Below are 19,132 nucleotides of genomic sequence, written 5' to 3' on the forward strand. Positions count from 1 at the left end.
CGAAATTTGGCAGGGAATGACCCCATCATGTTTCCCATTGTGTGTTAGCATTAAGATAGCGGCCTTGTTCAAATTAGGCCCGATTATTGGGATATTAACACCCCGCTACACACCAATGACACAATCCTCAAGTGAGCTAATTTATATATTTCTTTTTAATTAAATAAAAGTACAGCCTGGTTTCTTTATACATACTGACGCTATAAATACACTTTAGAAAACACGACAAAAAAGACAATCCTCACGTGAGTTAATTCTTTTTTTTTTTTAATTTAAAAAAGGTACAGCCTGGTTTATTTATACATGACAGCTATATGTACACTTTAGAAAATAAGACCGAACAAATCGCTATTGATATCAAAGCATCATTTAAAGAGGGATTGTTTTGAAAGGCACAAGGGTTGGATGTAATGGTATGATAAGCAGACTCCTACACCTTCTGATTTTTTTCGTAAAAATTCCCAAACTTAGATTTACTTTCCGCCACCCAAGAGATGATTCTTTTGAGGCATTCCTCATCGAATTCACATGAACAAAAACAAACAAAAAAATCCCTCCACATTAATTCAGCAGCATCAAGTATATTTGTGGAGGGTTGTGGGGTCTAATTTACAGAATTTTACAAATACACTTACACAAGTACTGTACAATATACAGTAAAGCACATATATTACACACGGGGACACTTTTTAAAAAATCACATAACATTATAGACCAACTCTTAAGAGGTCATTTGTTTCAGAAGGTGAGCAGAAGTAGTTCATTTTGGTCAGAACTGCCGATTACCTCAATTGCAAGACAAAATAAAGAAGTCACTAAACTCTTTACATGCTAACATACACAACTGCCTTTAACAGCAGGGATGGGCAAACCCTTCACTATTGGGCTTTTTTAGTTTTACATTCTATATATACATTCAAAAAAAATGATGCAAACATCACAAAAAAACTTCAATTTAAGAAAATAAAATTATATTTTTTAGGGGGAAAAAAGTGGTATATAATATTACAACTATGCATGTGCCGTTAAATACCTATGTCCATTTAATTTCGAGAATTTTATTTGATTTACAAACGCATGGCGGCCGGCAAATTATATGTACATCTACAGGTTGCCCACCCTAGTGTAAAAACCTTATCACTATCAACTGATTGACAAAGAATTTCAATCATGTCATCCTAAACACGACCATGTACACATTTAAGTAAAAACAGCTGCAGAACAGAAAGAATACTACATCTTAACAAAGCTGCTAAGTTTCAACTGAAACTAAAATGCGAACATCAAAATGTCTTCTATGATTAAGAAGTCATGAAGCGCTATCTTTCCTTACACACACAGATACACATGATTGATTAGTCAATGAGCTCATCGAGTGCCCCTCATATCTTACTTCATTTAGTGTGACCAAAGACTGTTTAAAAAAAAAAGGGGGGGGGGGGTAAAAACTGGAGTGGAACCTCCAAAGTCCAACAACCAAGACTTCAGCTTCAAGTGCGGCTTTGCTTTTTCTTTGGCTTTGAAAAGCCACCACAGAAGGCTACTGATGATAGCAAAGAGGGGGAAAGGGGAATGATCACAATTCATAAAATTATCAACTATTTACAATTCAATATGTAGCTCAAACGATACCAATAAAATGCCCATGTCCTCACGTTGCGTGCCTAGTTGGGCATCTTGGGCTGAGTCATACTTGAGTTTACAATTAATTTCTACACTTCCATGACAGAAATGTTAACTGTGGACTGTCGTTATATATAAATTAATTGCAGTAGGCATGAACAGTCATCACAACTTTTCTATGTTATGCTGTACGCTGAAAAACAATGAAAAGTATTGCTGTGCCACAGGCTAATTTGTCATGACTTCTATTCGATTTTAGAACAAATTGAAAGCTGACCAGCATCACCACTTAGGAGGTTCCACTGTACAGTACACTGAAAGTCAACAAGAAGCTCAAGTGTTGTCACTGACACGGTTAGTATGACTTGAATTTTTCATCATGTTTGAAAAACTTGTAACATCAGCCAGTGTCATAACTTCGTAAGTTCCTCTCTTCATTGAAAGTCAACAAGAAGTTACAACTGGACTCGCAGATTCATTTGACAGTTATTGGTTTTGATGTGAGAACAGTTAAAAAGCCACCCGGTTTCACAATTTCATTGGTTCCGCTGTACACCGAACGGCAACTAGAAGTTCAAGTTTTGTTGACAGAAGTGAGAACTTGAGGCTCTAATGTACACTGAATGTCAATGAAAAGTTCAAGTTTATGTGGGTAACGATTGATTTGACATGAGAACAATTTCAAAGTCAACCAGCGTATAAATACTAAAAGTCAGCTTCCAATGTTGTCCTCGGTTCGTTTGACAAACTGAAACAACACAAAAAGTCAACCGGCCTGACAACTTCAGCAGTTCCACTGTCCACTGAAATTTGACGAGCGGTTCCTTTTGTCTGTAACAAATCTACAGTATTTTGACGCTGGAACTTGAAATTCAATTGGAATCGCAACTTTTTTGGGATGGTCCACTGTACACTGAAGGTCAACGACAAGTTCAAGTTTGCATCAAATTCATCTGGTGCCGTCTCAAGTTTGGACTTGACAAGTGTGCGACGGAAAACGTCCATTGCGGAGGTCGCCGATTCAAAAGTAATAGGAAAAACTTGTGCGGTGTCATGTAGATTACATCAATACGAATAGTGTGCCATTATTGACCTTAGAGCATTTCAGTCCAAAACAGGACATCAAGCCCGTTTAGCTACGGCACTACCCTGTTTATACACACACAGCAGACACAAAGCAACAGGCTGGTGCAATCAATCAAGTGGACGCGGACAGGAAGTTGACGTTTCCCTGCGTAGCGTCACAGGCGCTAGTTGTCATCTCCACTAATGGAGATGAGGAAGGAGGAGGATCTCGCATGATGACAAAAGAGCGATGTGACAACCGTTCACGTGGCGAGAGCAGGCGACTTGGCTAACTATATACACAGACGACATAAAATAAAATAAAGAGCACGCGTCACACTGTCCGTAGCATCCAGTTATTATTGGCCTCTGTATAAAAAGAGGCAAAAGATGTGTTGCCTCTCCTCCCTTTCGGGCTACTTTCTAAAGTCCGCATCCCCACCACCAAACCGCCTCACCACATCTCCCTCCGTTCTCGGGACTGCGTGAGCGGCTATCAGGGGCTGTTGGCCCCTTCCACGTCACTGTCGTTGGGGGCGCCCTTGTAAATGGGGCTCTTGGACTGCAGCGCCGGCTCGTATTTGCGCTGGGAGGAGCGGTTGGCGCTGCTGTTCTTAATGCCGTAGAAAAAGTAGATGACAAAACCTGCGGGGTGGAATGCGAGGAGAGAAGGTGTCAGGAAAGAAGGAACTGGACGGGTAATGTGGTGCCATGAGATACGAATGATGCAACTGATGAGTTTTTCTGTCCCCTCCTCCCCCAATTTTCTCTCGTCTTTTCCCACACAAGTATCTATAAATTCCACTTAATACTTTTTCCACCTCTAGCAAGGACGGCAGCAAGGAAGAGATGTCTTCACACGTACCAATGACCATCCAGACGGTGAAGCGACACCACGTGCCCTTGTCCAGCTGCATCATGAGGTAGATGTTGACAAAGACGCTGAACAGGGGCAACCAAGGAAGCAGAGGAACCTAAAAAAAGGTGACCACAATAATACATTTAACATTATGTAGAAGTGGTACAATGTGGAATTCTACTCAAACACACTACCCCCCCCCCCCCCCCCCCCCAAAGGAGATTGTTTTTAAGTCCGCTGTTATGGACGGAAAGTTTCATGACCTGGAAAAACTGTTTTTGGAAAATACAAGCACATGATGTGGATGTGTCCACAAGTCATGTGACACATTGCAGTGACACAATTGTACGTTTTGCTCAATGAGGTGTGCAACAAAACAAGAGGGGGGTGGAGGGTGTTTTGTGAGAAGAGCAGCTGACTTTACCTTGAAGGTCAGAGCCTCTTTGCTCTCGGGCTGCCTGCAGATGACGATAAGGCAGGCGGCGCACAGCAGAGCCAAAATAACGCAAGACGCGACCACGGCTTTGTGGCCGGCCAGCAGCGCAGGCAGACAGTTGGCCAGGATGATGCACAGGATGGTGATCAGGGCGGCTGCACGCCCACACACACAACGGCGCGGTTAAGAAAATAAAGGACTGTGGTGTTCTTGCGTATTGCACTGCGCTGTACTCACAGATGATGGCGGTGGTCACATAGACGATTTGGCCGGAGGCGTGGGTGGGGATATTTGAGCTGGGGTAGAAGAGCAGTTTGCAGCTGAAAGCCTCCCTTGGGGGCTTCTCCTCACTCTCAGTGTACTCGTCGCCGCTGTCCCCGTCGCTCACGGCCACTTTCTCGCCTTCTACCAGCTCCATCAGCTTCTCCGTTTGGCTGGATGATGGCAACGTGCCTGGCTGGTACCTTTAACATGAAGGAAGAGGATTTATTTCGGGTGGGTGGCAATGTATGTTCCCTAGGCCACATAAAGCCGATTCGGTTCTTTAATTCTTTACAACTAGCTAACTAAAAACTATATCGAGAGACCTCATTCAACAATTTCATAATTACTACTTAAGGAATGATTCCATTGAAATATATTGTACAGTAGACAAATATAACTGAATTGCATTGTTGAGGCAGACGTTTAGCTTTTTAACTAGAGGGAGCCTGTTAAAAGACTGTTATTAGCGTCACACTTTTGGGAAAGACTGCACAAGATAGTTGTGTTTTGCGGGGGTTCTAACAATTGTAGCCGTGTTTCCTACCTGAGGATGAGAACACAGATGGCTACCAGTGAATAGGCCAACAATGTTCCGATGGACATAAGGTCAACCAGAGCACCGAGGTCGAACAGGAAGGCCATGAGAGCTACGGAGAGAGACAACAGACTCGTTAGCCCAGCCAACAATCAGCTCATTTAAAATCTGTAAAAATTGGCCAATTATTTGACAATTAAAAAACAACAACTATTACAACATTTTACCTGCAACAATGCCAGAAACAATGGTGGCCAGCAGAGGTGTCTTGGTGCGAGCGTTCATTCGGGAAAGCACACGGAACAGCAGCCCATCTTCCGCCATGGCGTAGATAACGCGGGGCATGGGGAACATGGATCCGAGCAGGCTGGTGGACAGGGCGCAGAGCGAGCCCACAGCCACAATGTAGCGGGCCGGGGCCCAGCCCACGTAAGTGAAGGCCTCGGGCAGAGGGCTCTGGATGTTCAACTGGTAGTAGGGCATCATCAGGGTGAGCGCGGCGGACACGCCGAAGTAGGCAAAGAAGCAGATGAGGAGTGAGGCCACAATGCCGATGGGGATGGACCGCATGGGATTCTTGGCCTCCTCGCCTGTGGAAGACAAAATAAAAATGGTGAGAATTAGGCGTGACTAAACGGCATAATGTCAAGCCTAATAGCATAATTGCCTGAGTTATTTTGGGAAAAAAACATTCAACAGAGCAGCCCAGTTCCCCTCAAATCAACCTTTTAGTATTGCTGCACCGTGACGCAACGACAAAAAAAACAACCCTTTTTTTAGCAAGCATCTTGGTATTTTTACTGCTTCTGTGACAAAAAGTTAAAAATGATCCCAGCGATTAACGCTGTTTGGCAGATTCTAGAGGTGCAACTTTTGATTTATCAACAATAAACGAATCTATTATTTTGACAGCATACGAATCATGTTGTGCAATTCTTTTTATTCTATTACTTGATATACTCCAACAACTGCTATACAGTATTGTCCTTGACAAAATGTAAATAAAACACAAGGTCTGGAATTCCCACCGTGGTGTTCTGTCATACAACAAGTTTTGCCATGCTATGTGTTGCATGCACATGGACCCAGCTGGGGTTACGTAAGAAATTCCAGAAACAGGTGCCCGTACCGCTGATTCCTACTTGTACTCGCCTCTCGTGTCAAACATGTGATCAGTTGACGGGAGCAAAACGCACGTAAACTCACTTGGTACACCCATAGTATAATCCAATGAGAAGAGCAGTACTTAAAACGCCCATTTTTGACTGACACTCGATGAGCAGAACTACGGACAGGCTAAATAAATAAATCAAACCTACATTTTACTGTCTGCTAACATGAAGCTCAGCTTTCATTTGGTTCACGCTCAAGCCTCGATTGTGTTCACAAAAGTGCCAAACATTTATTTCTTTTTCGTCTCTTTTGTTTTTTTTGTTCCATTTATTTACTTGAGGGATTTTTTTTTCATTTTACAATGTTTTTACTTTGCAATGTATTATTACACGTTAGTATTTAATACTAGTAAATTTTGATGATGCAACCATTTTTTCCCATTTATTATTTTAATTCATCTAAACGGTACCTCCATTTCACAACTTGACTAATTTATCACAAGCATGTTAAAATGACTTTTTTTGCAAAAGTCTTTGCTCAATGACGAGATTTATTTCAGCCCTTAGGTGCTGCTGTTTTTGGTTAGTAACAGAGATCAAATGGGCTCAGCAGTTACTACCCGTTTCTTATAGTAGGTGGAAAAGGGTGGCATTTGGCAGGATGACACATGTGGCAACAACTGGTACGCGGCGTCCCTTTCGAGATGGCTCGCCACTATTTGAGGAAGTCAGACATACTTGTGGTGGCAATGCAGTCAAAGCCAACAAAGGCGTAGAAGCAGGTTGCGGCACCAGACAGCACGCCGGCAAGACCAAACGGAGCAAAACCACCGGTCCCAAATTCTGTCTCAACACTAGATGACATTCAGAGAAAATCACAAATGAATTCACAATCAAACACGAAAAACGAGACGCACAATTTGAGTGTGTAAACTACTGACTTGCTGCTATTGCTTTCGTTCAGGAAACTGGTGTAGTTCTCCAGCGTGAGGTTCCAGTTGGTTGTGTCTCCCTTTACGAATCCCGAGATAATGACAAAGCCCAGCACCACCAGATTGATGCCGGTGAAAATCTTGTTGACCAGCGCCGACTCGCTTACGCCAAATGCAAGCAGGCCTAAGGGCACAAGAGCAGATGAAACCGGTCATGCCTCACCTCCGATAGATCATTTGTGACGTGTGGGCCGAAGTGTGGGAATGACATCAAACCATCAGGAAGCGATAACATTTAGCCATGTTCTCACTACTTTGCTCCTGCATGACATCCCACACAAAGTGCAAGAGTACAGTGACAAGTGTACCGTTTGTTCGATGAATTCAACACCCAAACTTGACTGTGTGGTCTCAGTTTTGAGGAGACAAGTTTATTCTTGTGTTTTCGCTGATCAGACCACATTTTATGCATTTGCATACTTCTTCCTTTCACTTCCACATGGGCCCCATTACCGTTTACCGTGGTGTTAAAAAGTAAAGCTTTCAAAAACCGGTAATACTTGCTTGTCTCCGGGAATGAGCTCTTTTCTTTTTTAGACTGGACTTTGAAGCAGGGCCCATTACAATTGACGGCTTCCAGAGTTGAGTAAAGAAGCCAATTCTTTGAAGTTAACAGCCTTTCAATTGCCTTTTTTTTCCCTTTTTCAAACAGAGGGGAGCGCGATGAAGTTTCACACGGAGGAGGCGGCGACACTAAAGAGACATGGTAAACAGATGCTATTTTGCTGTTAATGTGCATTGTCCTAAAAAAAAAAACGCAAATATGGTGCCAGCAGGTACTAGCTAGCCTCAAGGACAACTTTACATGGACAGCCCATAGGTCTGTTCTAAAAAAATGTAACTAGTGATGGGACACTAAGAAGACTTACTAAGAAGAATTAAAACTGGGGAATCATTTTAACATCTGATGTCAGCCTATGGTTACTACCACTGTACCTACAAAGAGCTGCTAAAGGTGTAGTTTGAATCGTCTATGACGAATGGCCACCAAAGCAGGGCATTCCCAGTGTAATCGGTGGCCCAGATAATTTGGTCTTAAAGGCAGAGATGACTCACCGGTGAGCAGAAGTACCAGAATGAGCGCAAACAGGTCTGGGTACTCCGCCAACACATTGCCGGGCACCTTCATTGTCATAGAAGCTTTGAAGAAGACCGATATCTTCTGCTCCACGAGGTTGTCAAAGGTGGAGCTCCATGCACGGGCCACACTTGCAGTACCTGTTACAAATTGGGATGGAGGAAAAAAAAAATGAGTCGGTGCGGAAAAAAAATGCTCTGACCGTGAACCCCATTCGTTGCTGGGGATACGTTGCAGGCACACTTGTTATGGGTGAAAATCTGATATAGACACACGAAATCGAGGGTACCCATTACGCCGATCGCGATCGACCAGTAAATCGCGGACTGGTCCCAAGTCGATCGCGAGGGGTGTAGAGGAGAATAAAACAGTCTTTGGGTGTCTTTGTCCGTGTTGGTAATATATATTTTTTGTGTTGTACACTGCACCCTAATTATCCTGTCAGTCTCATTTTCTGCCTGAGTGCAGCTGAAATGTGCAACAGTGTTGTGTGTCATTAACAGAAGCACAGCATTGTAAAAATACAAGCTAATGTAAAGAAACTGGTCTTTAAGTCTTTGTGTGGAGGATGTGTGCCTTTAAGAGGCGGGGCCTAGTGGATGAAGTCAGCAGCTGAGTCGGTTGGTACACGTGAGTGTCTGGGCAAGAGTTGTGGCTTACAGCGGGTCCTTCTGAGTGTTCTCATTTAGTATTTGTGTTTGACTAATAAAAGGGAATTGTGTTGCAGACTCACCGATCACATAGGAAAGGATGAGAGTCCAGCCTGTGATGAAGGCCCAGATCTCCCCCACTGTCACATAGCTGTAGAGGTACGCCGAGCCCGTCTTGGGGACGCGGGCTCCGAACTCGGCATAGCACAAGCCTGCCAACATGGAGGACAGCGCTGCTATGAGGAAGCAGAGGACGATGGCGGGCCCGGCCTTCTCTCGGGCCACCTCGCCGGCGAGCACGTAGACGCCAGCGCCCAGCGTGGAGCCCACCCCCAAGGCGATGAGGTCCAGGGTGGACAGACAGCGGGCAAAGCGCGTCTCCTCGTTGGAGAAATCCAACGTACGGCGACGCAGCAACTTGTTGCCGAACTGAGCCAGCTTCCCGGCCATGTCTGCTGTGAAGATGTGTGGAGCGCGATCCGACTTGATCCTTCTCGAGTGTTACAGGTGGGTGTGATTGACACAAGGCGTGGAACCAAAGAAACTTTGCACAGATGGCGACGGTGAGGCTGTCGATGATTGGCCTGTGGGCGTGTTCGGTCGGGCAGATTTGGCAGCCTGTGAGGAGGCAAGAAGAAAAAAGTTCACTATTCAGGAACTGCCAAAGTTTCTCCGTGCTTGGCAGCAGGCAGCACAGATTATTGCAACCGTTCCATTCGTGCTGAAAGCTGTTGCCACGGTAACATAGTCAGCTACTTGCACTTTATTAACGGCATTCCATCCCACAAATGCATTCACTCTCACCAGCTACTTGCCTAGTTTCACACACAAATTACACTGGTACTTTGATTCATGTGCGCCCAAGCTTATTCTTTAGTTACGAAATGTCACTTGATCGATTGTTTGCTTTGAGTCTGTATGTTAAGTGTGTTAATGCCCTTAACGAGTGGGCAAGGAAAGCCACAATTACAGATGGGACAAGAAAAATGCCTGGATCAAATAACTGAAAATCAGTAAGACAAAATAAAACTAAAGAATAGGGTATAAAAAATCCTACAGGATTAAAAAAAATAGTGGATAAATTAAGAGGAGAGTCAGCCTGCATAAAATGAATAGAGACGAAATAAATGAATAAATAAGAGAAATGAAAAAATACTGAAATAAATAGTAAATAGACGAGGGAGTTTAACAAAGTTAATAAAGAAAGTAAATATGTGCTCAAAGCACTTTTTGTGGGGAAATTATCTCGTGCTTCGGCTGCTCGGGAATGTCGGAGCGGATTCAGAATGTGTTTCCCTACAGGACAAACCTGCACAACTTACAGGTATTTACACTGCTGCTTCTGTCAGCACATGACATGGCAAGAGCTCGGGACAACCCCACATTTGTCTTTCAATTAAATTCCAACATGAGAAAAACTTTGCGTAGGAATTGCGTGGGGTGTGGGGGGGCAGGAAAAGGCCCTCTAGTGGGACTTTTGTTGTCTCAGTTGATAGAGACGCGTAAGACAAGGTCTGGGAAAACCGCAGACAGGCAGGAGCACTTGGTTTAATATCTGCAAGCTAACATCATCAGAGGACAAAATAACATCAACAGGATGAGGCCAAGTAGCAGCCCGGGGAGAACTTGGATGAATACACAAATAAACCGTACATTAAAACACAACAGTTCTCCTAGCATGAACCCCTAGAACAGGTGATCGTATTGCAGATGGGTATCAAGTTTGGCTAACCAGGTCAAACTTAAAAAAAAAAAGTGGATTGTGTCCCCATAATCATGTGTCAGGGCAGCGTGACGGACACCAAAAGGACGCCTGCATAAAAATAAACCAAACACAGGCAGGGCCAACAGAGCAATTCATAACAACCCCCCCCCGCCCCCACTCCCTGCTTACAATACGGGGGCTCGCCCGTCACCTGATGTGCCAACACATTATTGACGTGGGCTGACGTGGGGATGCGGCCCACTTATGCGTCCAATGAGCAGAGGGCAAGTTAATGACGGTTGTGCTATGTTCCGGCAACCGGCGCAAAACCAAAAGCTCGCAGCGGTTTGTAAATCTAGGCTTTTGACTTCTGCATGTTTCGTTTTCAGAGCAGGTTTGGAGAGTCCTCCAAAACATTCCTGATATACAGTATGTATTTTTTAAAGTGCCATAGATGTCAGAATTAATCGATTAATTGACAATTAATAAATTAACAAATTGACAGCTATTTTAATGGGCCATTTTTTTAACTTAAAAGTGTCCAAATCCTCTGATTTCAGCCTGTCAACCATAATTATTCTGATTTATATTGTCCTTCATGAAAGCAGACGGATTATTATTTGTGTAAACATCTTTTACTTTGGAAAACAACTACCGAAACACAAACTGAATCCGTTACAAAAATGTTGCTGAGCACATCAACTCCTCTCGTGTGATATTGCTTAACCAATTAAACGCCCCCAAGTGAACATCAACAATTGGTTAATAAAATAGTGTTTTGTAAAACACTTCAAAATTAGTGTGGGTCCACACGTGCTGCCGAAAAAGCGCAACAGCAGCTAACACAGATTTTCCTTCTGTGATCAATGTCGTGGCCAAAACGCTGAAAACAGTCTACAACGGGTCCACGTGAAGGACAACAAACACCATGTGACAAAACAAAAGACAACAAAAATAAGCAGAGAGCTCTTGCAAGTGGCTGCCAACTATGGCACCATCTTGAAGTTAACAGCAGAGTTCAGAAGGGCTCCTCAGTCAACGATCTAATGTTCCCGATTCAAACAATGAGAGTTTATGAGCTGAGATAATTAATTACTACACATTTTCCCCCTAATGGCAATCCGCCACCCTCTCCCCAGAAAAAAGATTTTATTTGAGGAAGTGTGTATTTTTCTTAACGAGCTGACGAACCGGAAAATTATCTGCTCACTACTTAAGAAAACATGTTGCATTATATGGTCGTCAATCTGATGTTTTGTTGTTACAATTTCCAAGATATGCTAGATAAAAGTGTCAGCCGGCCGCCACTCGCCTCGATCCTTCACTGTATTTGCTCAGGATTTCGATTTTAGTTCACAATTAGGAGCCCTGCTCTAAAACAGGTTTGTCAGATACGCGTGTCAACAGTTACTCATTCAAAAGAAGGTGACGGATGAAATAAAATTCCAAACTGCCTCAGAGTCGTGCACTTTGAATAAAAAAACGACATGGCAAGATGCCCAACAACTGCCGATCAACACCTGCATGTCACTCCTGGCGACGCTGATTAAATAGGAGAGATCAACAAAAAAAGGTATAAATAATGACATTACCTTTGTTTGATTGGTGTTGCTTGTAGCGAGTGAACTACATTTTGTCTCAATTAACTAACCGTAGTTTGCACAATGGCTTGAAAATGTCACTACGAGGCACAATAACGTATGCTCAGTAGAGCTCTGACCGAAATGAACAAATTGTCATCTCTTCCCATTTGTTCAAAATATTTGTATCGCGTTTGCAGAGCTTTGTCGACCTTAAAATAAATAAGTCGCACCGTCGAATGAAGATGGTCTGTGTCTTCAATGAAGATGACACAGACTCAAGGATCACTTTGACCCACAAAGTTAATGGTTAGTCAAAACCGTTTGAGACGCTGTCGTAAAAGTAGTGTAGTATTTTGCAGATAACTCTCGCTGCAAAACGGAGGGCACGTGAAGTAAGGAAATTCTAAAAAAATCTTATCCGACAACCTGCTAGTTACTCGGATGACCGATTTGATCATCACACTCTGTCTTTTCAAGGCTTATGCAACACATTCACTTGTGGCTATATTTCATGTCAAGATGAATGCACTTGGACAAAGCCACAAAGAGGCGACAAAATATTGGTCCAAAAATTGACAGTGGATAAACAACATTCACACCACAAATAATATGAAGTCTAATTTTGGTCTAGCCCCCGCAGCATACTGGACACTACTCATCACAAATGTTTCAGTGCATAAGGCAACGTTCTATTTTAAGTATTAAAACAATACACCTGACTATTCAAAGAGCGGACAGGCTCTTGCTGTCCAACAATGAAATAAAAGCACAAAAGAGTTACAACATAATAAACAAGAGACACTCTCCCACACAACAGGCTGTCCAAAGAAAAAAGAAAAACGTGAGTATTTGCCTACAACAACCTCGCTGTGCAAGGTTGGGCCCCACCTGAGCTGCTAATCTTTTCCTTGTGCTTTTGTAAATTGGCGTGGGCCTCGCGTAGAGTGGAGCAGGTTGTACCGAGGTGTGGCTTTAGGAATGCATCATTTGGCAACATCTGCGAAGCGACGCCTCATGCCTTTCGGCGGTGAAAAGGGCAAAACGCACGACCTGCGATTAATTTAATGCCATTTTCCTCATACTAAGATCAAGGCCTTGAGTGAGCAAAACTTTCTTCCTCATAAACGACACCTCTTCAACAATGCAATATCGCAATAGCCGCCGTTGGCTCTAAGAGGATTAAGCTGGAAAAGCAACAAACAACTTAACCTGATTACAACCTGCACACAGTTCCGCAAACAATTTGCGTTGTAAATAGCCAATGTCTCGCTCGTCAACCACAACACATGCACGCGTTACAATATTAGCAAACCAATGCATTTTTATTTACATTGCGCTGTTACAGCAGCTCTAACAACGCGCTTTACAGAATATTTTTTAAATAACAATGATACGACGGAACAAAACATCGACAATAAATCGCCACAATTATTCTGACATCAATTTTCACTCATGAAATAAATTTATCAGTCCATTGAGACCAATCTTATTATTTCAGTTTGCTCCATTATGAATTTTTTTCCCCCCGATGGTAAAATGAATGGCTTGGCTCAAAGATTTGGGAGAATCGTCTAGTCGATGATTGGATGACGCCTTTTTTGTTCCTACGGCATTGGTCTAATCTCAACACAGGCACAAAAAGAACACCATGTTCAGTAGCCCACAAGACCAAACAACCAATGAAAAGCGCTAATGTGACCTTGCATAACCCTGGAAGGTGGATTAGACCATGGCTGTGTGCGTGTGTGTACGCACACGCACACTACCCCAGCCCACCCTTTGAGCCACAATGTATGTTTATATATGTAAGGAACGCTATGACTTATCATAAAGGCTCTGCATGTGCACAAGGGCGCACTCGCCTTTTGAACTTGCATATGTGCGTGTGGACTGCTTGACCGCCGAGCCCGAACCGAGCGACCCTTAAAGTCACCTGGCTGGATGTAAACCCCGCTGCCAAAAAGGAAAATAGTGCACTCGCCGGGAGGTGGAATGCGACAAAAGCGAGAATCTGTTCATTTGCCCCACTAGCGATGACCAAGAAAGAAAGAATTGGCAAGCGGAACGAAATTCACTACTTTTAGACTGGTTAGTCCTTTCTGTCAAACTTCTCTCTTTGGGATTTTTGGAGACACATTTTGGGATCATGGATGATAACTACCGGAATTTTGGTCACTGCTGTTGATCATTTCTAAAGGGTACAAAGAATTGTTTGTTTGATATTTTTTGCCATTGAAAATAAGACGTTTGTTCACTAATATAGGGGCACATATCGATAATTTCTTTACGCAACATCATAGAAATATAAATGTAAAGTGTGATTTTGGTCATATTAATTGCATTATTACATTTTCTCACTGTTTAATCTACAGCCATTGTCTAATTTCCACGTACATTCTTGTTTACACCGACAAAACCGACCTTACAGTTGAAGAAAAAAAAACGTAAATTATTCCTTAATCTATTTGAGCAACTGTATGTAACATGATGCAGTTTGAACGTTAACATTGTGCTAAAATGTAGGAAACACTGTTGAGCCACAAAGGTACCTTGTACCTTATAGGGGAGCAATGTGGTTTGTAGGTTCAAGAGTATTGTAACATGCTTTGACGTCATCTCATCATTTACCGTATGCGGAAATGAAGATGAATGTGATGGCTTTGAGTCGTTTCAGAATGATGTCAGGGGGTGTGACTGGACGTTGAGCAGGAAATTGGATGGAATAGCACATTGCTGCTTTTGCATGCTTGAATTGGCCCTTTCTTGCAGGAAACAAAAAGTTACAAACTTGTAGTTCAAAATCAAGCAGCAAAAAAAAATAATCTGCCACAAAATACTATACTATTATAACATCTTAACTTTACTGACTAACCATCAACTCAAGTTGAAAGTGGGTGAGTCATCGACACTTGAGAGTCAACCTATTACACGGATATAAACATATCCCGCAGTTAGAACGTAAAATGGCAGCCGGCTGATCATCCAAAATTATTTCCCTGACAGTCCAGGAGGTGTGGTGCGCATTCTTCCCGTTTCAAAACCTGTTGTTGTTTGTACACAACAGTTGTTTGTACAACTTCACCTTTCATTACATCAAACATTCCATGCAAGTATAAACGCGTTCCGCTTATCAATGATCACAATTACAAAGTTTACATTTTTAAAATGCTTAAATCAACAAACTATTCCCAATTTAAAACGGGTTACGATTACTTGTAGTTGCCATGTCAAAAAGCTTTGAACTAGGTGGACAGAACACACCTCCTCCAAGCCCACACCCCGCATTTCAACACAATGAATCATTCTCATTCAGACATAACCTTAATTTCCCAAAAACTATACGTTGTAAGTGTCTCAATTCAAATCTTGAAACTTACGCAGTCAAACCTTCACTGACTGTGGTCGATTTATTGGCTCCTTCTTGGCTGTGAATCATCAAAGTATATTCTCAATTGCCGACAACATCGACGAGAGCAAATCCCAAATAACTGCACCACATCAAGACACCTGACCGAGTAGTGGCAATTGTTAATGACGATAAAAATCCATTTTGATCTATTTTACTCATATTTCCCAACAAGTAGTTCACATGAGTACAAATATCGTGACTGTACACAGGCTGATGCAACACACGCATGGTGTCTTCCTCGGACATCATGGCAACATTAACTGAAAAGATGAGTCACCTTTACGGCAAGAAAATCATTCAAATAAACGTTGAGATATCAAACTAAATTGTTCGAGCGTTTAAAAAGAAAAAAAGGTTTACTTACGCTATTGAACACTACACTAGGCTTGTTTGAAGCAACTGTCACTGACACACAAATACCAGCTAGCTACGTGGCTCCCCGACTCCGGTTGCTGCTGATGCTTTCACTGTTTACACGAAGCGTCGTAATTCACTAATTTATCATACAGAATATGTCTCAAAATTAGTGACAAAACAATCGTTTGAGTTTAAATTTATTATACTGTCATCAATATTGAGTTTTACTAGAATTAACGGGCTGCTACGATGCTGTTTTCCCACAAAACAGAGCGATTTAGTTGGTTAAACTTGTGGAAGCTGTGTGAAATCCTATAGTCCCGGAGCGGCATTGAAGTACATCATCGTAATTCCACGCCTTAGTAGTAACCGTGCTTGTCGTACCAAAACAATGAATGAAATCACGGGACTAAAATATCGTTTGAAAGATGAACCGTACGTTTAAAGACAAAACACGCATCCACAAAATTATTCCAATAAATATATCTAAAAAAAAACGCCCCCCGGCCCCAGGGCTGTGACGTCAGATGTTCGCCCGCTAAAAATGGTAAATAAAGCAGCGAACCATAACGCAATAACGGGTACTAAAATTGGAAAAAAGTAAACCTAAACACAAATTGTTGTATTTTAATAATCATAATAGTGACGTTGCCCTATTCCAAACAATTAAGCGCGCCGGTTGTTGTGGGAAAGCGACGAGGATGATTGCGTCAGTCGACTCGGGTGACCGCCAAAATAAGTACAGTAGTGTTTTTAAAATGTCGAAGCCACGTTTTCGCAAAGAAAACGTTTCTTACCTTGAACGCTGGTTGAACCAAGAGAGTACAAAATCAGGATAAAGCAGAGCGTTGTGCTTGATGAAATATCTCACTCTCGAGCTCCGTGCATGTGCTTTTGATCTGTTTGGAAGGAGGGCGTAGGCGGAGAGTATGTCAGTGTAGGTGTGTGTGAGAGAGTGTGGGTTTGTATGTGTGTGCGTGAGTGGGTGTTAGTAAACGTAGTGACGTCACAAAGTACACCTTCCCATCCATATACTGGGGCCTAAGTTTTCAAACATGATAAAAGTTAGCGGTATGATTTAGGACAGATATGAGTCACTTTGAAATGTGCGCGCGCTTTAATGTAGTAATATGCCCATATTAGGAAATGAGCGATAGGCTCCGCCCGCCTTTGAAAGCTATCTTTGGTGGAGCCTGCAGCCACTGAGGTAGTACAACCACTGCTGCTAAAACAAGATAAAACGAAAACTATAGATATATCCCAATCACATATTTTTGCACCCAAGTCTGAGTCCGAGTCTCAATCCTATATCTTGGGAATGCATTGCAAAGAAGCACAACTAAATGGTCTTAATTATCTATAAAAATGTTTTCAAATGTTTTTCGAATAAAGATATACCAACATGATAACTTTTTATACGAGTGTAAGTCAGCAGTGGTTCAAATCAAGTAAACAAAATATTTTATTAAAATAAAAATCTGATCTTTTACAGCCGATGACGGCCCTGATTTCCGATCACATGATCGGATTGGGACAACTTGAGAAAAATAAGAATGAATAAGCAAATTTAAAAAAATTAAAGAGCAGTGTATTATAGTGCATATATACCTCTTTTGCAAATCTAGACTTCACCTTCCTTTCGTCCATTTTATTTTGCAAGATTGTGTCCAAATGCATGTATTGAATTGATATCGACAACATAAGATTAGTAGTAAGCACGTTTTGAGGTCTTGTGTGAACAAAAATCATGTCGTTTTTTTTTTGTGTTTTGAAATAAGATAATGAATCTCCTTTGAAAGTGAGAGCAAACTCTCATTGTCTTGTAAGCAGGGCCATAAACCCGTCTCAAGATGCTCTGAAATATTTCAAAACATGGCGTGATGGTGCAATAGAAAGAGACACTCGCTGTCTCATTGCATGAGTCAACCGTGTACACACCCAGATGTTAGGAATAGCGAGTAATTTTTTGGTGTAGACCTTGCCAACCTCCGATCATTCACACTGTTTTTGTTTCGTTTTGCGGCATTTATGAGACTAATTCAATTGACTTTCAGGACGAGCTAACTTGACATCCAACGGATTCCAAAATGAAAAAAAAATTCCCCCCCGCCCCCTGCCATTGGTTGAGCACCACCCCTTTTGTCTTTGCTCGCCCTCGCTGCTCTTTCGATTTATTTCCACTTTATCAAGCTAAACCCCCAATCGGTGTCTCTACAAACACGAATGTCATTGCAGAGTGCTGGAACCGCTAACCAAACACGACCTAATCTCTGCCTTGGACAGCTGTACCCATCATACGTGTCCACTTTCATTTCTCAGGACAAGGCCAGCACATCAAAGCTGTTTTGTGTTGCCGGTTGTGGTGCTAATTGACCGGGAAGGTCGGCCCAGTATGAGTACTGGGGACTTTCAAGGCAAGACGTTTTTATTGAATGTGCCAAAGCACATGATGGAAAAAAAAATGAAGCGCAAGCTCTGAAGTTGAATGCAGAAAAAGGGCAACGATTTGGAAGTAAATCAACATTTTCAACAAAGTCAAGGAGGGAGATGACCTTGAAAGATCGCATACTGAATCGCAATAGCAATTGAGGTGGGGCTGGGGGATAGCAATTACCGTAGATAATATTTCCAAAATCGTTCAGTTTTGTGCACAAGTGTGTTGAGATTTTCTTTGAGAGGAGAAGGATGAATATTATATAGGTAACTAGCTGGTTCGCCGCCCTTCGGGCGGCTCATCAGCTAGTTCCTGCGGAAGGCTGGTAAAGTGGTGGTTCGCCGCCCTCCGGGCGGCTCATCAGCTAGTTCCTGCGGAAGGCTGGTAAGGTGGGCCTTCGGCCCACAAAAGTGTTGTTGCTTGGTTCAACTTTTTGTTCATCTTCATTGCTTATCGCGAAAATAAAGAGATGTTTAGCTCTACTAAATAACTAACAACTTCATTGCAATGCTTGTGGGTAGATAACATTTTTTCGCCAAGATGCCCGCGCGATCGTAGTGAGCCACTGCCTGGGCGGCGCGCAGCGGCGCGGTGAAGTAGGTACGTTTTGAAAAGGGACAGACGGAAGGACAGACCGCGTGAGGGACGCAATATATATATAGATGATGAATAAAACTGTTTCATTCATATTTTCTCTGATTTGTGATGTGCAAAAATCTTTACCCATCACCGGCCGGTTATTAGTGGAATCTACGAACAGTGTATATTTAGTGTCCCTAAATGTCTGTGCAAGGGTGTCGGCCCGAGCGCTCTTTGAAGACCACAGGGAGTCGCCTTACAGCATAGGAGCAAAATGTTTAGGAACGAAGTGTTTTAGAACATTAAAAGATGGTCTGGTACTGGTCATGCCTAGGTGAACATTCGTCATCTGCGAAGTCTGCGACTTGTTTATTCATGGGAGACCAGACATGACGGTGTGAAAGTATCGGCGGTTCAAAGCTTGACAAAAGTTAATCGAATCACCGTTGAG

The 19,132-nt window shown here is 42.6% G+C and overlaps 1 protein-coding gene across 2 annotated transcripts; it reads right to left on the minus strand.

The window, feature by feature from the left end:
- Window positions 1-139: 139 nt before the first annotated feature.
- On the minus strand, window positions 140-16,634 carry slc7a3a (solute carrier family 7 member 3a). Of its 2 annotated transcripts, none has more exons than XM_052048027.1 (11): window positions 16,466-16,634; window positions 8,698-9,232; window positions 7,943-8,104; window positions 6,836-7,010; window positions 6,633-6,748; window positions 5,010-5,372; window positions 4,792-4,894; window positions 4,221-4,447; window positions 3,972-4,138; window positions 3,554-3,662; window positions 140-3,333 (listed from the first exon to the last, which is right to left on the minus strand). In XM_052048027.1, the coding sequence occupies exons 2-11, from the start codon at window positions 9,062-9,064 to the stop codon at window positions 3,185-3,187; spliced, it is 1,938 nt and encodes a 645-aa protein (XP_051903987.1). In that variant the 5' UTR covers window positions 9,065-9,232; window positions 16,466-16,634; the 3' UTR covers window positions 140-3,184. The 2 variants fall into 2 exon arrangements, with proteins under 2 accessions (XP_051903987.1, XP_051903988.1); XM_052048028.1 differs by lacking the exon at window positions 16,466-16,634 and adding an exon at window positions 15,676-15,838.
- Between the last annotated feature and the right edge of the window lie 2,498 nt (window positions 16,635-19,132).

This window comes from Hippocampus zosterae, chromosome 16 (assembly GCF_025434085.1).
Source record: "Hippocampus zosterae strain Florida chromosome 16, ASM2543408v3, whole genome shotgun sequence".
NCBI classification, from domain to species: domain Eukaryota; kingdom Metazoa; phylum Chordata; class Actinopteri; order Syngnathiformes; family Syngnathidae; genus Hippocampus; species Hippocampus zosterae.

Excerpts from the sequence above, each read along its gene's own strand:
- slc7a3a (XM_052048027.1), bottom strand. The coding sequence starts at position 9,064 with ATGGCCGGGAAGCTGGCTCAGTTCGGCAACAAGTTGCTGCGTCGCCGT. Across the intron at positions 5,373-6,632 it reads TGACTGCATTGCCACCACAA|GCGAGGAGGCCAAGAATCCC; the intron begins GTATGTCTGACT and ends TGTCTTCCACAG. Across the intron at positions 4,139-4,220 it reads TGTGACCACCGCCATCATCT|CCGCCCTGATCACCATCCTG; the intron begins GTGAGTACAGCG and ends GTGGGCGTGCAG.